General features: G+C 53.4%; 1 protein-coding gene across 11 annotated transcripts in view; it reads right to left on the bottom strand.

The window, feature by feature from the left end:
* NCOR2 (nuclear receptor corepressor 2) overlaps positions 1–17720 on the bottom strand; it is a 287903-nt gene that overhangs the window by 127870 nt on the left and 142313 nt on the right. For 10 of the 11 annotated variants that reach the window (XM_067307243.1, XM_067307251.1, XM_067307252.1 and 7 more), the window contains exon 7: positions 5034–5090. The exons of the other annotated variant lie outside the window; for it this stretch is intronic. In XM_067307243.1, the coding sequence (XP_067163344.1) occupies positions 5034–5090 (57 nt within the window). The remainder of the gene's footprint in view (positions 1–5033; positions 5091–17720) is intronic. 11 annotated transcript variants of the gene reach the window in all.

Here is a 17720-nt window from a genome sequence, read left to right as displayed (position 1 = left end):
ACAACAGAGCTGGAGAGGACAGGACCTGGAAACACAGGTGGGTCCCTTTCTCTTTCATTTTGGAGAAGGTGCTATGCTCACCTCCTCCATGGGCTTTCCTCGTCACTGCCACAAGTGCTTGGCACAGAAGCTTGATTTTTAACATGGACAGCCTGTCTCTATGGCCTTGTAAAGAAACCCACTGCCTCTCCTCTCCCCCTGCCATACAACAGGACAGCAACACCAGCCCAACCTGTGCAGGATTTGCACAGAAAGGGGATCAGGTGTAGTTCTCCCTACTTCTCTGCAGCCCCTCATCGCTACATCTTGGCACTACTGTGTCAACAGGACCTTGCTCTGGCTGCCCTTGGACTTGTGTCACTCTTTCCTTGGGACAGTGCAAGCAAACTCGTATGAAACAGGAGTGCAGACAAGTGCAGGCAGACAGTCCTGGCGAGATGAAACGCTGCCTCTCAGATGGGGCACTGGGGCCACCAGCAGCACCAAGGCATCTGCTACCCTGCAAGGGGACAACAAGCTGCAAGGCTGCCAGGAGCATCCCACCAGGACAGCAAGGAGATACCTAGCCACCCATGCTGGCAGTGCCAGGGCAGGCAAGAGGGAACAAGTAAGCACCCAGGAGGAGGCATGTTCTCAACAGCGTCTCTTCCCCAGGGCCTATTTCTATCATGAATGCTCTCAGATCTGTTGGTCCACCTCCAGGCTCAGAGCTGGCTGTGCACTTCATGCTTGGAAAGTTTGGAGGAACACAGACACCTGTCTCATCACGTAGCTCAAGAGGGACAGGTCCGCACTACGGAGAGAAGAAATCAAGCTGTGGCTTGGGAGCATCACATCCACGATTATCTTGGCAAGAGTCTACCGGAGGAACTGCTGGGCTGCCTTGACTAGCGAGTAGCTCTCGCAAGAGGGCTGCAGGAACTGGAAACATCGATAAATGGAAGTGCCTTTCTTCCCTCTGTGCTCATAAAATCACAGCAAACAGGCTGGCATGTGACGAGTCACACAGACACCTTACTCCCGCTGGCAGCTGGGTGGAATGAACGTTTTGTTTTGTGTCTGGGTTATGAGAGCCTCACATGCACAGGGGACATCACATATGCCCTGACGCTACTCAGCTCACCAAGCGCTGCTGATTCGGTTCCACTGTTACTTATATATGGTATTAACAGCCACCTAAGTTCTTAGTTAGCGGATCTAAGAGTTAAAGGCAGACCACTGCACACATCACTTTAGAAGAACAGCCCAGACATTCAGAAATAAGAAACTCCAGGACCCAAACCCAAATCCTGCACCCCAGCAACATCTCAAAGAGATTTCTACCTCCACGGCAGTCTCATCCCTTGAACTCTGCGCACAAGTCGAACAAGCACAAGAGAAAAGTTTTTACCTACCCCATATAAAACATATCTCATGAGTGACTAAATCATAAAAGAAACTATTCTCAACAGGGCAGGGACTTCACAAACATCATCTTTCCTCGGAGCTGTCCGCAATCTGCACAGAATTATAACTTTCTAAATGAGTAAGCAAAAGTAAGTCTGATAGGTCAGATGGCTAAGGAGACATGTTCAAAACATTCAGAGCGTTTCTCCAGGGTAAGAGACACATAATGCATTTCTCTGGGGTATGACATGTGAGAAAAACAAAATTGCAATGCAAGCTATTACTGACGAAAACTTAGAGTTAGTGAAACCTCTTTAAAAACAAAGCAGAATGGAAGCCCTCAACTGCTTCCTGGCCACTGCAGCTTTCAGACTACAAATCTCAATGAAACTTCTCCCTGAGGAAAACAGCGGGTCACTTTAAAATGGTCCCACTACATTGCAGGGATAAAACGAGGGGAGTTATTAAGTTATTAAGTCACAACCTCCTCTGTACCCACCGCCCTGCTCCAGAGGGGAGCACAGCCTCGAGGGCCCTGGCTCAGCAGAGCACCTCAGTGACTGCTTAGCTTTGCTAGGCCCCTGCAAGTCACTGAGATTTAAACCTATGCTTAATAGCTTCACCCTCTCAAATGGCAAGCTGCTCTGTGGCAACAGAACGAGAAAATTCCTGCCAAAGACATACCCTGGGGTTTAACACAAGGAAAAGGTCCTAGAAGAGCCCTCAGATTAGTGCTAATGTGATGACTCACTTAAGGAATGTACCGAATCCGACCTTGGCTGCTCCAGCGCTGCAGCACTTGCATCTGTGCCGGGCTCAGCGCTGGCGGGTGCTGGGATCCCTTTGCAGGGGCAGCTGGTTTTTGCTGCTCAGAGAGGGAGCCAAGCGGAGAGCAGCGTAGCCGCGACTGCGCAGGCGACCAGGACGTCCTGCATCAGCTGGTGCTGGTGTGGGAGGTACAGGGAAGAGGTATAGGGCCCCCCCAAAACCCCAGAGAGGTTGGAATAGGATTTGGGTACAAATCTGCACATTTAAAGCCACAGAAACACAAAACCAAGCATCCTGCAGCAAAGAGAATCAGCACCCTTCAAAACGTCTCCGAAAAAGATGCAGGGCCAGATCTTGCAGGGTCAAATCAGGGAGAACCAGGCAACGGGCAATCAACGCCGGCCTCTTCCTTAAGACGCTCAGCTCCCAAGGACTCTGATTTCAATGGAGAGCTTGTGAACACAAAAGCTCCGAGCGAGCTGCTTAGGAGGAGGAAGTCAGGAGTTAGGATTCCTGCCAGGGCAGGGCCATCTCGCAACAACTTGAACTTGAGGGGAAATCAGTGACAGACCCAAAACTTCCAGGTAAGCCCTTATTTATGCTACATTGGCTCGCTCTCAAAACACCTTCTGTCTAAAGCTATCAATAAGCCAACCGATGCGCACAGGTGGGAAGATCTCTTCCTCCGCCGAAACGCAACCCCCTCAGAGCAACTTGCCGCCACCGCGGCAGAGGCAGAGCCCTGCCGCAGCCCCTCGGCCCCCTTTCGCCAGCCAGACTCAGACCTGCCGCGACCCAGCGGGCTCTCAGCTTCCCGCTCGGCATGAAATGCCAGCGGCAGGGGAGGCAGTCCCAGACTCGTCCTGCCGTAAACACCGAAAACCTTGTACCACCTCACCCTGATCACAGGCTGTGGTTTGCTAGCGCTGCTATAACCTCCTGCCTCTCTCAGCAGTGACTAACCAATTTCCACGGTGACCTCTCTCCTCGCACAATCAGCAGCTGGCAAGCTGCCTTGCTATCAAGCTGATGCTATCTGTCACCATCTCCATTTGAATGCAGTAACCAGGGCTCTCAAACAAATAGAAGTGAGACATCCGCAGCCTGAGCGGAGCTGAGTGCACTCCACGAATCTGCATTTCAGTAACAGCCACCACCACTTCTGCAGAGGTTTTGCATGGGACTAGCTCCAGGTTACCCCCATCTCTCTGCAAGACACTCCTGGGCCACAGCTGCGTGTCACCATGTGCTGCTGGCACGCTGCCACGGGGGTACATGCACGCACACCAGGCAGAGCATGCAAAGCTCTGCTCTCCTTCCTGGAGTGACTTCCCTTCCAACTCAGAAGAAGATCTGACCACTAATCTTGTCTCCTGGTAGCGCTCAGAGGGCCGTTGGCAGGTCCCGGGTGCTGTTTTGCCAAAAATAAAGCGGGCAGAGGCAAGGCAATAGGAAGCATCTCCCTCCGGGCAGACAGATTAGACAGCGTGCGAGATGCACGTAGACAGAGCAGAACCAGGCTTGACAGCCCACGTCCTCAGCAGAGGTTTCCCCTTCCCTCCACGAAGTGGGACAGGGCGGCAGAGGAAGGGTTTGCACTGGGCTGTGACACTGGCTCCCAAACTGCTCCAGGGCTCTGGAGCTTCAGCACCCAAGGCAAGGTATCTGCTATGCTATTATTATTATTATTATTATTATTAAAGAAAAAACAAAACAAAACAGGAAATGAAACGTCTTTGGGATGAGGAAGCCCCAAACCCAGGTGCTGCCAATCTGAGGAGCAGAAAGAGACCAAAGGGTTTGACCCTGGTGACTCAAAGGAAAAATAACGAGCCCTGCTCCCCTAAACAAGGAAGTGGGCTTGACTAAGCAGCAGTGACCGCCACATCCCCCGTGACCTCTCCCTTGGGCACTCAGGGAAGACAGCAATTAGCACCACGCTCCACAAGGCGAGTCCAAATTGCAGCTGCCGAGGACAGCCTGAGATGCACATTCCTGTTTGGCAGGAAAGCTCCCTCTCTATTCCTCCCTCCGGCTGGAGCCAACGGTGCAAGGCAAGAGCTGCTCTGCCAGGCACGCGGCCGGCCCCCTCCGATCTTTCCAGCTGCTTCTTTCCTGCAGCATCGGTGGAGAACCGCTGTTTTCCAGCGCTTTTCTCCAATACTCAGCCTCTCAAGGCTTGTTTCCAGCCATCCCCCAGGAGTCACTCTCTTGAGACAGAGCTGGATTTTGCCGGATGAGAGTGCAGCTGAAATTAGACGGTTTCTGAAATTCGCTTTTCCTAGCTTCCCTGGGCACAAGGGAGGCAGCTACAGGACGTGTGCAGCTCCAGGTACCTGCAGGCGGCTGGCCACCGCGGCTGCGCCTCACCTGCGCTCGCAGAGCCGCTTCCCCAGCGCCCGCTGCCCCTCGCACACTCCGCACCCGTCTCTGGGGCGGGGAGGGAGGGAGGAAAACCACGCCGCAGCGTGCCGCGAGGCTCGCGGGCCGGTGCAGCAGCGGGCATGCAGCCCCGGCACTGCGGTCGCCCCGGCAGACGAGGCCGGCAGCGTCCCCGGCCGGGGCTGCACCGCGACGCGGAGGCGGGTTTTGCCGGAGCCCTCCGTGCCATCCTGCGAAAGCAGCCGAAGGGTTAAGGCTCTCCAAAGCGGGGTGTGCGCGCGCGCGCGCGTGTGTGTGCGTGTGTGTGTGTGCATGCATTTCGGTACTCATCTCAGCCACTTTGCTTCCTGCCTTGGTGCCGAGCCAGCGAGACGTTCTGGCCCGCAGCACGCTTCCTTCTCGCGGCGGAGACGGACGCACCCGCTGGGGCGCTCGCCTCCCGGAGCCCTCGCCGGACCTGGCTCGCCTCCAAACCCCCACGGCGAGAGCGCACTCACCAGCTCCACTTGGGGACCCAGTCCTTCCAGGATCCGGTGGGCAGCCTCGGCTTTCTTCTGCGGAGAGGAAAGGGAAGGGGGAGGAGGCAGAGGGAGGAGGGGAGAAGAAAAGTTATTTCTGCCACCGATTACAGGCTCGGCTCCCTACCTGTGCCAAAATAACCCCTTCCAACCCCCTGCAGACCTGCCGCAAATCCCATCCCCAGGGCGGGCAGGGGAGGTTAACCCAGCCTCGGGGAGCCGCGGGGAAGCGCTGCACGCGAAGGGCACCGGCAGCTCGAGTTATCGCAAGTCGAACGCGTCGCCCGCCCGCCACCACCGCCGCGCCGGCCCCGCAGCGGCCGCCAGCCCCCCGCTCGCCGCCACGCGCTTTCACTTTTGGAGCGGCTGGATTTGCACATTACCTCAGCCGGCGCGGGGCGGAGGGCGGGCGGGCGGGCCAGCACGCACGCGGAGATGCCCTTTCTAGGATTCATCGCCTCGCAAACATGTGATCGCTACATTCGAGCTGCCCTTGGCTCCTCGGCTCGCGATCGCTCCCCCCCTCGCTCCCCGCCGCAGCCGAGCCCTTCCCTGCCCCCAGCCAAGCTACCTTGCGCTCATTAGGAAAAACAAAACAAAAAACCCCCCAAAAAACAGAAACACGTGTCAGAGTGTGTGTGGTTAAACAGGCTTTGGGAAAAAAAGGAAAAAAAAAAGACAGGGGTTTGCGGCAGCAGGATTCTAAATAAAAGATGACATTTTTGGTAAACAGCCCTTCCTCGCAAAGCCCGGCTTTTCAATTACCGTTCCAAACGGCCCGATAAATCCAGATCACTTTAGGCTGCCGCCGAGACACAGTGCCAATCCAATAAAGCCAAATACCTGGCAGCAAAGGGGACTGAAGAGATGGATTTTCAGGGGCATTTGCTCAATAAAACAGGTAATTTTACTCATGGGGTGGGGGGGGGAGAAAATCCACTGCTGCCTAAAATAGAGGCGAAGGAGCAGTGCAGGCAGAGCTAAGCTGCCATAGGATTTAAGCACATTGAAGGTGGGGGGGGAAAAGCTTTTCTGAAGCATGTTCAGAACTTTAACCCAATGAGCACGAAAGCCCGGCTGGAGCTGTAAGAGCAGGAGCCAAATCCCAGCATTTGGAGCCGGGGAAAGGGTGAGATGTGGGATTTCAGCACACTAGACAAGCCAGCAGGGCTCTTGGCAACCACCGGCTGCAAATCCCTCCCGGGCCGGGGAGGGGAAGGGAGCGCAGCTCCAGGGGTCTGACTCACGCCGCTCTGACAAACGAGCATCGGTCTCCTTTCGCCTTCGGGCCGGCTCACAGCGAGATGTATTTTTTAGGGTCTCCAGGGAGGAGATGTCTCCCGGCCTGCAGGCACATCGCGCTGACGGCTTGCCTCCGGGGTCCCCCGCTCAACCCGGACCTCGGGGGGTTTCCCGAGAGCCGGATCCACCCGCCCCCGGCCTGCCGGGGCTCATCCGCAGAAGTGCGGATGCAGACGGTAGGTGCGCAAGTTCCTCACCAGGGCTTTGCACACCCCCACACAGGCTGATCTGCAAGCATGCACTTTTGCAGACTTGGCCCGGGGACCAGATGCATGAGTCACCGTGCCCGCAGCCAAGCTGCAGAGCCTCAGCTAAGAGCCTTGGCCCGGCTGCAAAACCCACTCCAGGTGGTTCACCAGAACAAGGGGAAGCAGGACACGTTTCCACCTACTCCTTTTGCTACGCGCTCGTGAGGATGCAGAGCTTTCTGCAGTGCAGAAGTACCTTCAAGAACGCTACCACAGAGGTAACCAAAAACTGTGCCTGCTCTGGCGCCTGCCTACACACACACACACACACGGTGCAAGCAGCAGCTGCATTATTCATTTGTCTTTGCCTTGTTCTTCCACGGCGCTCCTGCACAGCAGACCCCAGGGGTTTACGGACGTCACAACCACTACGTGTACTCCACAGGCTGGAGCAGCTAGCGAAGCTGCGGCAGAGCCAGAAACGCACGCCAGGCCCACGGAGTCCCAGCCAGGTGCTCTAACCCCTAGTCCTGGCGTCCTTCTGACAGCGAGTTAGGAAGGGCCGGCTCTCTCCCTAAAACCCCCAAAATGCACTGGCCAAAGCCCATGCAAAGCTGAGCCTGAATCCTGCGGTGTCCCCCCGCACTAGCTGCTGCTCTCTGCTCCCAGCCGCCCTCTCCGGAGGTCCCGGGGCAGCGCGTGCCCTTTCCCCACGCAGACTTTGCCGCCAGCAACAGCCACGCAGCAGCCCGGGCTCCCCTTCCTCCGAGCGGCGGCTGCCGGCGCGCTCCTCGGCACAGCCGTCCTGGCCCCAGGAGCAAACGCTGCACCGCGCGCGCGGACCCTGGCCCCGACGAGCCAACGCCGCGCCGCGCACACGGACCCAAGGGGGGCCCAGACTCTCACCGTGGAGGAGCGGACACAAGCCAACACAAAGCTGACTCCTTGCATTTCCACAGTCCCCGTTCCTCTCCCTGAGCTGCCCGAGCCATAAAACAGGTCAGATTTTGACCTCATGCCCAGATATATGAGGCAGGTCCCCTGGCTCTAATGCCAGGGATACGACTGAGAGCAGGCTGACCAGCACGTCCCCACTGCCACCATTAGGCTCTCCGGGCTTCTGCTCCACCCCGAGAAGAGGGCAGCGAGGCCCGGGAGGGCACCGCAGAGCCGTGCCGTGCAGGGCTTTCGCTGCGGCACTCTCCAAGCTGGTTACACATGGCTTGGCCCAGCCAGGGATTCGCAGACTGGATCGCGGAGACGCTGGGAGCGAGCCCGGGGCCACGGGCGCGTTAGGCAGACGGGGCAGCCACCCAGTGGCCTGCTCTTGCATTACGTGCGCACGTTGCGCTGGCCGCGCTGCACATCTGTCCGGCCCCGGCCGGGCACAGGCTGCGAGCCGCGACGCGCGCAGGGGTTGTGGGGAGATGCACGGCAGCTCCGATGCCCGAGCTGGGTCTTTGGAGAGCAACACGTGTCCCAGAACAGAGCCAAACAGGCAGCCACACACGAAGAAGATACGGCAGAAGCAAGTTATGCGCCTAGTTATTTCTAAGCGCAGCAGGGATGGGATAAATGTCTCCTGCTTTAATCCTGGCCAGCCTCCTTCCCAGCAGCAGGTAGGCTTCCCTCAGGAGAAGGGTGCGATGCTGGTGGGATCCAAGAGCCCCTTTAGCTTGCAGCTTCTCTAACTCTTCCTTCATCTTAGAAAAGAGTGCTCGACAGACGCGTGCCTCTGCCCTGCACGCTCCTTCTGCAGGGCACCCCTGGCTGACATGGACCTCTGCCTCCATGCCAAGCAAAAGCACCATGTTAAACCTCCTCAGCTGCTACGTGATGGCTGGAAACAAGGGATCAGCCCCACCTGACCAGAAGAAAGCGATCCACAGTGCCAGGACCTATCTGCAAAACATGAGCATTCCCAAAGCTTTAGAGCAATGGGGTGTAACACGCGGTCCAAATGGTAAGAAACACATATCTAGCTCTGCTCATAAAATAGGCCATCTGCTGAAGAACGCCTCTTCCATGCAGCATCCCTTCCTTCAGGGAACAGCGCACTGCAGCGTAGATATCCTGCTGGATTCCCTAAGAAACTGCTCCAGCAGCTGCACCAAAGTACAGACCTTCGAGAAAGGGCCCTCACACCCTCACTGCTGTGGGACACGAGCGCTGATAAAAATGCATTGCAGTCATGGTAAGCCCCTCCAGGAAACATTCAAATCAGGCATTGCAGACCCCAGCCGAACACAGTGCTCTAGCCAAAACTACTGTAACTATTGACAGAGGATTTTAGGTGCAACTCAAGTTCAGATACTAAATTATCACCAAATTTTTTTTAAGTCTTCATCTTCAGTCACAAAATTAGCAAGGCTTGTGTGCAAGATTTAAGACTAATTTATGCCTGAACTATTAATATCAATAAGTAATGACATTTGATTTCACATGAGGAAATAAAGGGAAATCAAAAGGCTCAATTCTGTAGCAAGCAACCCAGCCAAGAAATCCAACCAGAGCCTGTCGAAGGCACTGCAGAACCAGCCACCCTGGCTCGGGGACCCGTCTGAAAAAAGGCTGCTAAGCGTTAAACATTTCCACTGCTGTACATCTAACTTCATTAATGGGAACAAGCTCAGTCTGCCCGGGGACTTGCCAATTTGAAATATTCATAATGGTACAGAGCTCAGAATTTCCAGTTAGATCTCAATATTTAGGTCTCTGAGAGCTATAAAATATGCTGACCTTGGAGAACATCAGCATGGCGGCTTTAGGAAGTCTTGAACAATTAAAACCAGGGTGTAAGATTTTCAGGGGGAGTTAGGCTAGCTGCCTATTGAGAGCATCTTGAGGACAAACAAATAAAAGTGACTACAAAATGCTCAGCAACCTCTGCCAAGAGGCTATTTGGCTAGCTACACTTCTAGGCCACCACTTCCCTCTTGAGGGTGAGGTATCAGCCTGCCAGAAATTTTTCCGGTATGTACTTGGACAAAATTATCACCCTAATTTATTGCAGGGACAAATAATTGCAGGCACGAGATTGCAGCCACAAAGCTGGAGGCAGCCTTTGCCACCAGAGGCCCCTCTTTTGGGCACCAGCGTTGGTGAAAGATGCTCTGGCACGCTCAGATCCTACAGTTATGAATTGATGATGCTGAAGGCCTCTATGTACAATGCGATTAACTTCAGAAAAAAGCTGAATACGTTCAGCTGCTGCATTTGCCATGTTTAGACAACTTAATGAGACGACCCAGAGGCAAATCACCATAGGCAGAACATGTGGCGAATCAAGAAGAATGACATAATTTGTCTTGCATTAACTGACTGTAATGTACACGTCTCCAGAACGAAAGATCAGGAGGGAAAGCTATTCTGAGCACGTCATATCTTTGTACGTACACAAAGAAGTGCCTCTATCATGAAAGCTGCCCAATTAACACTTGACACATACTGTAATTGCTGATGCTCCTTGCTGCATTTATCAGATCATAACTGAACTGTAATGAGCTGTCTAAAAGGCCACATAGACCAATGCGAGAGCTGCGTGGCAGAATTGGGAATGACATATTATACCTATTAGAGGGTTCCCATCACACTAAGGCTCCTACTGAAGGACAGACAGCTGCAGAAAAACATGCTCCCACCTGATGGTCCAGCTATTCAGAGTCTGGTTTTGGAACTGAGGCAAACCTAACATCACCCAGGTGCAAGGGTAGACTTCAGCTCCTCCTGCATCCGCTGGACCTCTGCAGAAGACTGCGGGCAGCCCTGCTGAATCCACTCCCCTCCGTGAGGCACAACCACTTTGGGCTCAGTTCTACTATTGACTTCATTAGGAGCACGTTTACTGATCGACCCTACAGAAGTAAGCCAGTGGGTTCATCCTACATTCGCTGAACCACCCCAGTCGGCAATGCATCTGGGTCTGCAATCCCTGTTATTTAATGGAAAGAAATGTATCAAGAAGTAAATCTAGCCATTACTTCTAGTGAGATGCGTGAAGATCCCCACTGGTTTTATAGTCCCTCTACTGTTCCACAGCAAGCAGCTAATGACCCCTTTTCCAGATTTGGTACGGATTCCTGAAATATTGCTACAGCACTCAGAGCAGAGGCGTTCACAGCAGAACTCAAGCCCTGAGGCTGAATTTTGCTCCCATTTATATCAGAGTCCCTTTGCTCCGGCAGAGAGGCTCAGGATTTCTTATCAGCACAGGCAGAGCCAAACCACAGACACTTCCTAGGGGAGAGGCACCTCCTTGGGAGCGTATTTAAGGCCAATTCATATCGACAGGTGACGTCTGTCACACACTGCTTCCTCACACGCGTCTGCAGGGTGATCAAGGTGACTCGAGACGTGGTTGAACCACAAGTGTTGATGCGTCACAGCAGGTCTCACAAACGGGGACCTGCAGATGTGGCACGAAGCAGCACTTGCCCCCCAAGAACTTCCTACCCATGCAAATGGCGAGGGTGTGAGCGAGAGCTGCCCGGCCGCACTGGAGGGACGCAGCCCAGCAGCCGCAGGGTTGCTCCCCAGCTGCCTCCTGCCCGTCGGAGAGCACCAGGAACGCACCCGCATTGCACAGCGCGAGGGGCTGCAACGTGCCGGAGATGGCCACGCTCCCGGGGGGCTCTGCACCGATGCACCCCATCGCTGCGCTGCTGCTCTCCCACGGCAGCACGGCCTCCAAAACTCGCCTGCACGAAGACGCTGGTTGCTCTCTCCCACTGCCATGGGCCTCGCTCCCGCCCACAGCTCCCCCGGATGGGGCTGCGAGCCCCTGGAAATAAAGATGTCTTGGCCTACAACAAAAACCTCCCTGTGGACTACAAAAATCTCCATTCAGGTCTAAAATGCATTTGGTTTCCAAAGCAAACTCCACTGTCATTCCCCTCTCCCCTTTTTTTCCTCTTCTTCCCTTTGGAAAAACTTAAAATACAAGTGGGATGGGGAACCGGACAGGAAAGCAGCTTCCCGGCCATGCGAGCTCCCACAGGGATGATGAACCAACCCCATGAGGCTGAACACAGAGCGGGGCGAGGCTGGGATTTCATGTGGGCTCCTCTTAAAGAAAAGTTTAAAAATGGAAGATAAGGAAACACAAAGTTATTTTGAGAAAGCGGATCTGAAATTAGGAGGCGGCATTTTCTTGGAATGATTCCAGCCATCACTCCCTAAAGCTCCAAGCTGCTGCAGCTGAACTGTGCTCCCAGGGTTATTTATAGCACGTCGTAGGCAGCCGGCAGAGCCGGCCGTGCTGGCGAATGTAAGCGTTTCTATTTGGGATCAGGCAGGTCCTGCACAGGGATAAGCAAACCCCTCAAAGAGGCAGGAGTGCTGCCCACAGGGCGGTGCTGGGAAAAAATCCCAGCCACCATAGCCACCATCTCCACTGGCCAGTTGGACCATGAAGCCCTTACAACAGGCTGAGCTGCAGGACTTGCGTGTCGAAGATGCAGGCTGGATTTGGATTTTGTTTGAAACAAAATTCAGAAATTCAGGAGAAATGTCACTGAAGTCAGCAGAAATTATGACAAATCTTGGACAGGACTTCACATCCCCTACATCCTACAAAAGGCAGAAGGCCAAACAGTTTGGGGGGGATTTAAAAATAAGCGTCTGTCTTATGCGCTGCCTCTGTGTCAAGATCTGCTGGGACCAGACCGTGACCTGGCAATGCTGGTTTTATCTGGAAAGGTTTTCTTCCCTGGGCCTGAGAATACTAATTTTTTCCCTTTTAATCTCAGTGCTCTCCATCCCGGAGCCAAACCACGGCAGCAGTTTGCTGCACTCCCAGAGGCCAGGCGCACTGAGCCCAGCCTCGCGCAAAGGCCGCTGCGCGGGGAAAAGCCCAGGCTCCGTGGAAGGGGTTGGGGAGCTCCACAACGCTTGTCCCTTCGAGGCATTAGTGGGCAGAAGTCGCTCCGCAGCAGCACGAAGGGCCGTTAACGCCAGCGCTCCCAACCAACACACCACGCTCCAAACTCTCCTCGAGCCCCCACATCCTTGATGCATCCGTGCAGGTTGTGCGCTAGCCTCAGTGACATCTGCTAGCTCAGCCAACGTGAGAAAAATCCCCAGGTGCTTCCACCTTCGAGCTGCTGGGAAGGTCCCTCTTGTAGAAGACATTTTTCCAGTGTGCCCGCATGGCCCAGGTGTCCCAGCACGCTCCCTAGCTACAGACACCCTCACACTTGGCTGGAGCAACCCTTCCAACCACAAAGGTGATAAGGGAGACCCATCTCCGAGGCACTCCTCACCACAGCCCAGAGGATGCATGTAACTAAGGTTACAAAGGACTAATCATAAATAGTAAGAAAACTGGGGAAACGAGTCACGCTGGCGCTCTGCGTTAATGACAATCGCCAGGTTTCCTGCGCAGAGCGTGACAAGCTGACTCACTCCTGCTGCTCTTGGACTCCATCTTTGGCTACTCATCCTGGGCGAGATTCTGTGGTCGGCTGTCTCGTATGCTATCCACAGCTGAGGGGTGAAACCCACACTATATCTAATGCATTTCTATACGCACACGCACACTTACGCACAAATCTAGTATCCTACTCTGTCATCTCTAAAGTCATGGTGCCAAAGTTACATTAAGTTCAACGTCAACGGGCTACAGAGGCGAGAGCCTGCTGAAAACTTTGCTATTGCACAGAAGTCTTTTGGAAAAGAGAACCTCATCACTGAGGTAGTTATGGGAAAACTTTGGTCACTCAACCCAAGGAGCAGGAACCATGCCATAACGTTTATGTTCCTCTCTCCCAGCTTACTTGGAGTCATTGCAGTTCTCACCTCTGCTCCCAGGACCTGCAAACGCAGGACACAGCATTATCGGGTCGGGATTCGCCTCAGACAAAACTTCTCATTCAATGCCCTTACTGGGAACTTCAGGTCCTGAAGCAGATGTTCAAATAGACATTAGGACCAAAAAAAAAAAATTAAAAAAAATCCTTAAAATATGAGGAAAACTTAAAGGATTCTGAGTCACTCAATGTTTTTAGGTGCTTGAATTTTATCTTTCTGCAACCTTTTGCTATTATGCAGAAATGTTAACAGTATCTAACCTACGACCTTTTTGGTTTTTCCTTTGAAAGCAAATCCTGCATTATTAAGCCAGGATGAGACAATCCCAGAGTAAAAGTTATTAGAAACAAAAGCAAAAGTAATGAGGCCCTTTCAGCAGCCAAGTAAGAAATGCCCTCTGCCCTCCCTGCCCCCCTCCCCCCCCCCCGGCTACCAAATAAACTAGAATTTAAAAATCAGATTTAGTGCTCAAAAGGGGTTTCACTGATAAGGATTTTTTTAACGCACCAGTTCCACACTGATATTGCAGGCCCGATTCTTTCCTTTCTAATGTAAATCAGGAGTTCACAGAAAATCAGTTATCCAGACATAAAATCACCACGGGATCTGAGTCACACTCCGTGCCTTTGAGTAGTTAACGGCCAGATTATACTTTGCAATGCTAAAAGTGTTCATTTATTTATTCCCTTATTTATGGCTGGGGCATTAATGCTTTATGAACACACTTGACGAGGGTAAATGGATAGCTGAGGAATACGCTCCGCACAGACAGAACAGCAGCAGGGGGTGGAAGAAGCTCAGAACAACCTTTTGAATTCCAATTTCACAGCATAATGCCGAGTTTATAGATAGATAGCCGTGCCCTTTGGAAGGAACAAGCGCCGAGACAGAAAGCGAATTAAAATTTAATCTTATTGATTTCCACCAGCTCAGTCCCAGGAGCGAGACAGACATCGCTGCCGGCTTCCCCGGGCTGCTCCGCATCAAACTCAGTTTTGCAGGGGCTGACAGCAAAGCAGGGGAGGGCGGGCGCCACGCGGCCCCGAGCCCGGCAGCGGGCCGCACCGCCGCACGGCTCGCCCCAGGGACCGCGGCACGCGGCGGTCCCACCGCTGCACCGCGTCCCCGCGCACGCTCTCCCCGCGGGGCAAAACCCGAGCTCCGTGTTTTAGAGGGAAGCGACGCGTGCTTGTTCAAACGACGGCCGGGGTTTAACCGCGCCGCGGTTCGGGCCTCGCCGCTGCTTCACGCGCCTGCGACGGCAACGCGTAAACCCTCCGGGAAAGCAGGTCCGCTCCCGTCCCGAAGGCGGCGTAGCACGGGCCGCGCGATGCCCCCCGCCTGCGCACAGCCCTCGTCCCCGGCCAAGCCAGGGCGTCGCTCCCGAGAAAAACACCACGCGGACTCAAAGCGCACCTTGCTCCTCCTAATCCCTCTGCCCTCCTACCGGGAACAGACGCTATGGATTTTTACTATGCATCAGTGGAAGCAAGAGGGAGACCTGCGCGAGCTGCTCTGCCGACCGAGTCACCAGCACCAACCCGTGAACTGCAGCCTGGGCTCGCCGGAGCCACCAGATCAGCCTAGGCAGTTTGCTCCTCGGTCTGCAGGAGCCCTCGAACCGGAGGTGGCCCCATCTCCGGGATGAAGGCCAGCGAGAAGGCGCGAGTGCCTCCATGCGCAGCAGCTCAGGGTGAATTTGGGCACAAAGGGGACTTTGCAGAGCACGAACCTCGCGGAGGCGCGCGCCGGCGGGCTGCTGGCACAGCCGGCGCGGGGAGGCACCGCCAAGGCCACCGCCAAGCCTCCCCGGGGCGCTCGGACAGACGAGGCCTGAGCAAACGCGGCCCCACGCAACAGAGCCAAAGAGCAATTCAGAGCACGGGGACGCTGCCCTCCTCCACGTGCGGAACAGCGACCTGCAAACGCTGATTTAAAGCACCAAAACTTATTCAAGCCCAGGTATGTTGAACCCACTCCAGGGAAGGATGGATGTAAGGAATCCCATGAACAGCCTGGTGGAATAAAACTGTTACTAAAAATATAGAGAAGCTGCCCCGATTATGAGAATTTGACATGGAAAGACACTAAATTCGCTGCATACAATAACGCATCCCAGAGGGGCAAACTGAAGCCCCTGAGGAGTCCGTGCTACACAGCTGCCGTCTTACAGGTGTCAGACCCAGCAGATAGCACCTCTCCCGCTGGGGAGAGGCCAAGGGTCACTCGCACAGTTTAAGTTAAGAGATCACCAACTTTTGCATTGCTGTCAACCTCTAGCAGCAACCGAGGCACCCGTTACAATCCGATCTCTCCAGGTAGCTCGGCGCCAGCATCCTAAGGGACTAAAGCCACTTTTGAAAATAGGAGTCAGATGCTTTCGAAAATGCTACCCACTGTTTATTCTTATTCTAGTCTACAAATAACACTAAAAACGTTAAGTTGCTTTCTCAGACGTCCTTCTAAAAATGGATGTCCTCTTGCTACGCGCCACAGTTTGCACTCACAGTTCAGATTTTGGCATGGGGGTGGGGGTGTGTTTTACTCTATTATATTTGCAAATGCACTCAGAAAAAGGTACTTGTTCAGGTGCAATTTCACAGCTCATCTGGAAGCCAAGATGAGTGTGTGGTCAGCACATACCCACAGGCAGGAGGCCATCTTTTTCTTTTTTTTTTCTGGGAACCAATTACTTGTCCAGCAGAGTGTAGCAAGAGGGAATTACAGGTCAAATTTTCCAGAATGACTCTCTCCAGTGCTGAGGAACTTTTCAAATCATACATGTTAAGTAGGTCACAAGAGGGTAAAGCAGCATGATGGAATTTAGCATCAGAGGAGAACCTGAATTTTAGGAAAAACAGACATAGGCCAACGCCAGCTTGCATCTCAACACCTCACCCAAAACCCAGCACAGTGGTGAGAAAATATATAGACTTCCCTGATGAACCATGGGCTAAAATTAGAAGCCATTCACCCCCGAAAAGCCACAGCTATCGCCAAAAGGAAAGTAGGTCACAGAATGACTGGCTAACTTGATTTTCCGGAGTTTCTAGTTGCTCTGTCCTCACATAACCTCCTCTCTCCCATGGACCATTTTTGATATCTCCTTTGTTTGCAGTACAACTGCATGCAGTGTACAGCTCTGGCACAGGGCTGGCAGGAGCGGTGGGAACGGGGACAGCGACACCCGTGTGCTCGGTGAAGCACAGACCCATGGTTCACAGGGAATTAAACCAGAGCCAGACAACTGCCCCTCCACAAACCGCACCACCTCCCACCTGCTCTGGTGTCAACACAAGCACAGGCTTTCTCCCCCTTCCACAATATCGCCCTTTAAATATCACTGCTGGCTTTGCCAACTCTTCTGGGGTGCTTTGCTGTCCTGCCTCTTCCCAAGGCCTGAATATCCTCCTTTTATTTGTATTTTATTTTACAACACACTGCCTCCCTCAAGCAAGTCACAAGCTGAATAACGCGAGTAAATCAAGCCCTTCCTTCCTTTGTGCGCTGCCTTGCAGGCTAAAACCCTGGCTCTGGCGGCAGGCACGGCTGGGCTACAGCCATAACAGCAGGTTTTCTTCCTGCGAGCAAACCTCAAGGCATTCAAATCCATTGTTTTTCTGCAACACACAAGAGGCAGAAAGGCTTAAAAAGAGTACAGATTTGGCTCAGTGACCTTTCCCACTCTTGATCAATATGTCTCTATTTAGCTTGCAGCCCTTTGCTCCTACCAACTTACCTTTCAATTAAGCGTTAAGCTGCAACTAACCTCCCAGTCAATGCAAGAGCAACCAGGGGTCCTTCCCACATTCAACAGACCGTTGGGTACATCACAGATGGTCTGCTGCCATCAAAACCACCCAAGGAACCTGATGTCCTATCTTCAGCTACTTTCTGTTCAAGGTCTTATCTGACAGCGCTGCCATGCCTTTTTCTCTTCACAGCATGGCAGTTTTTCCCATCCTCCTCCTGGCTTCATGGTGTCTTGGGCCAAGGGGAAGAATAAGGGTCATAAGAAGGCAAATCTGCTGCCAGTGGTGGGGAAAATCAGGGCCCTACCACTGTTTTGAATATGTTTAGCAGAGGTGATTGGCTGAAAGCTGAGCCTGGGGATGCTCTTTAGAAGGACAATCATATTCTGAATCCCGTCTTATTACTAGAGCAACGACAGATGCAATGTGGCCTATGGTTCTCAGCATACCTTTCCTCTTACAACCTGCAATTTGGCATCTCTATGAGCTAATACTTGAAAGGGTGTTTTCATCACTGAACTTCAGCCATTACACTTGGCCATCAAATCTCTGTAGACTCTCTCTACAGCCCATGAATAGATCATGTCTTCCTCAAAGGAGGAAGTTAACTCTAGTCT

The sequence above is a fragment of the Apteryx mantelli genome, chromosome 17, assembly GCF_036417845.1.
Source record: "Apteryx mantelli isolate bAptMan1 chromosome 17, bAptMan1.hap1, whole genome shotgun sequence".
In the NCBI taxonomy this organism is placed as follows: Eukaryota; Metazoa; Chordata; class Aves; order Apterygiformes; family Apterygidae; genus Apteryx; species Apteryx mantelli.
This window is presented reverse-complemented; position numbering and strand designations above follow the sequence as displayed.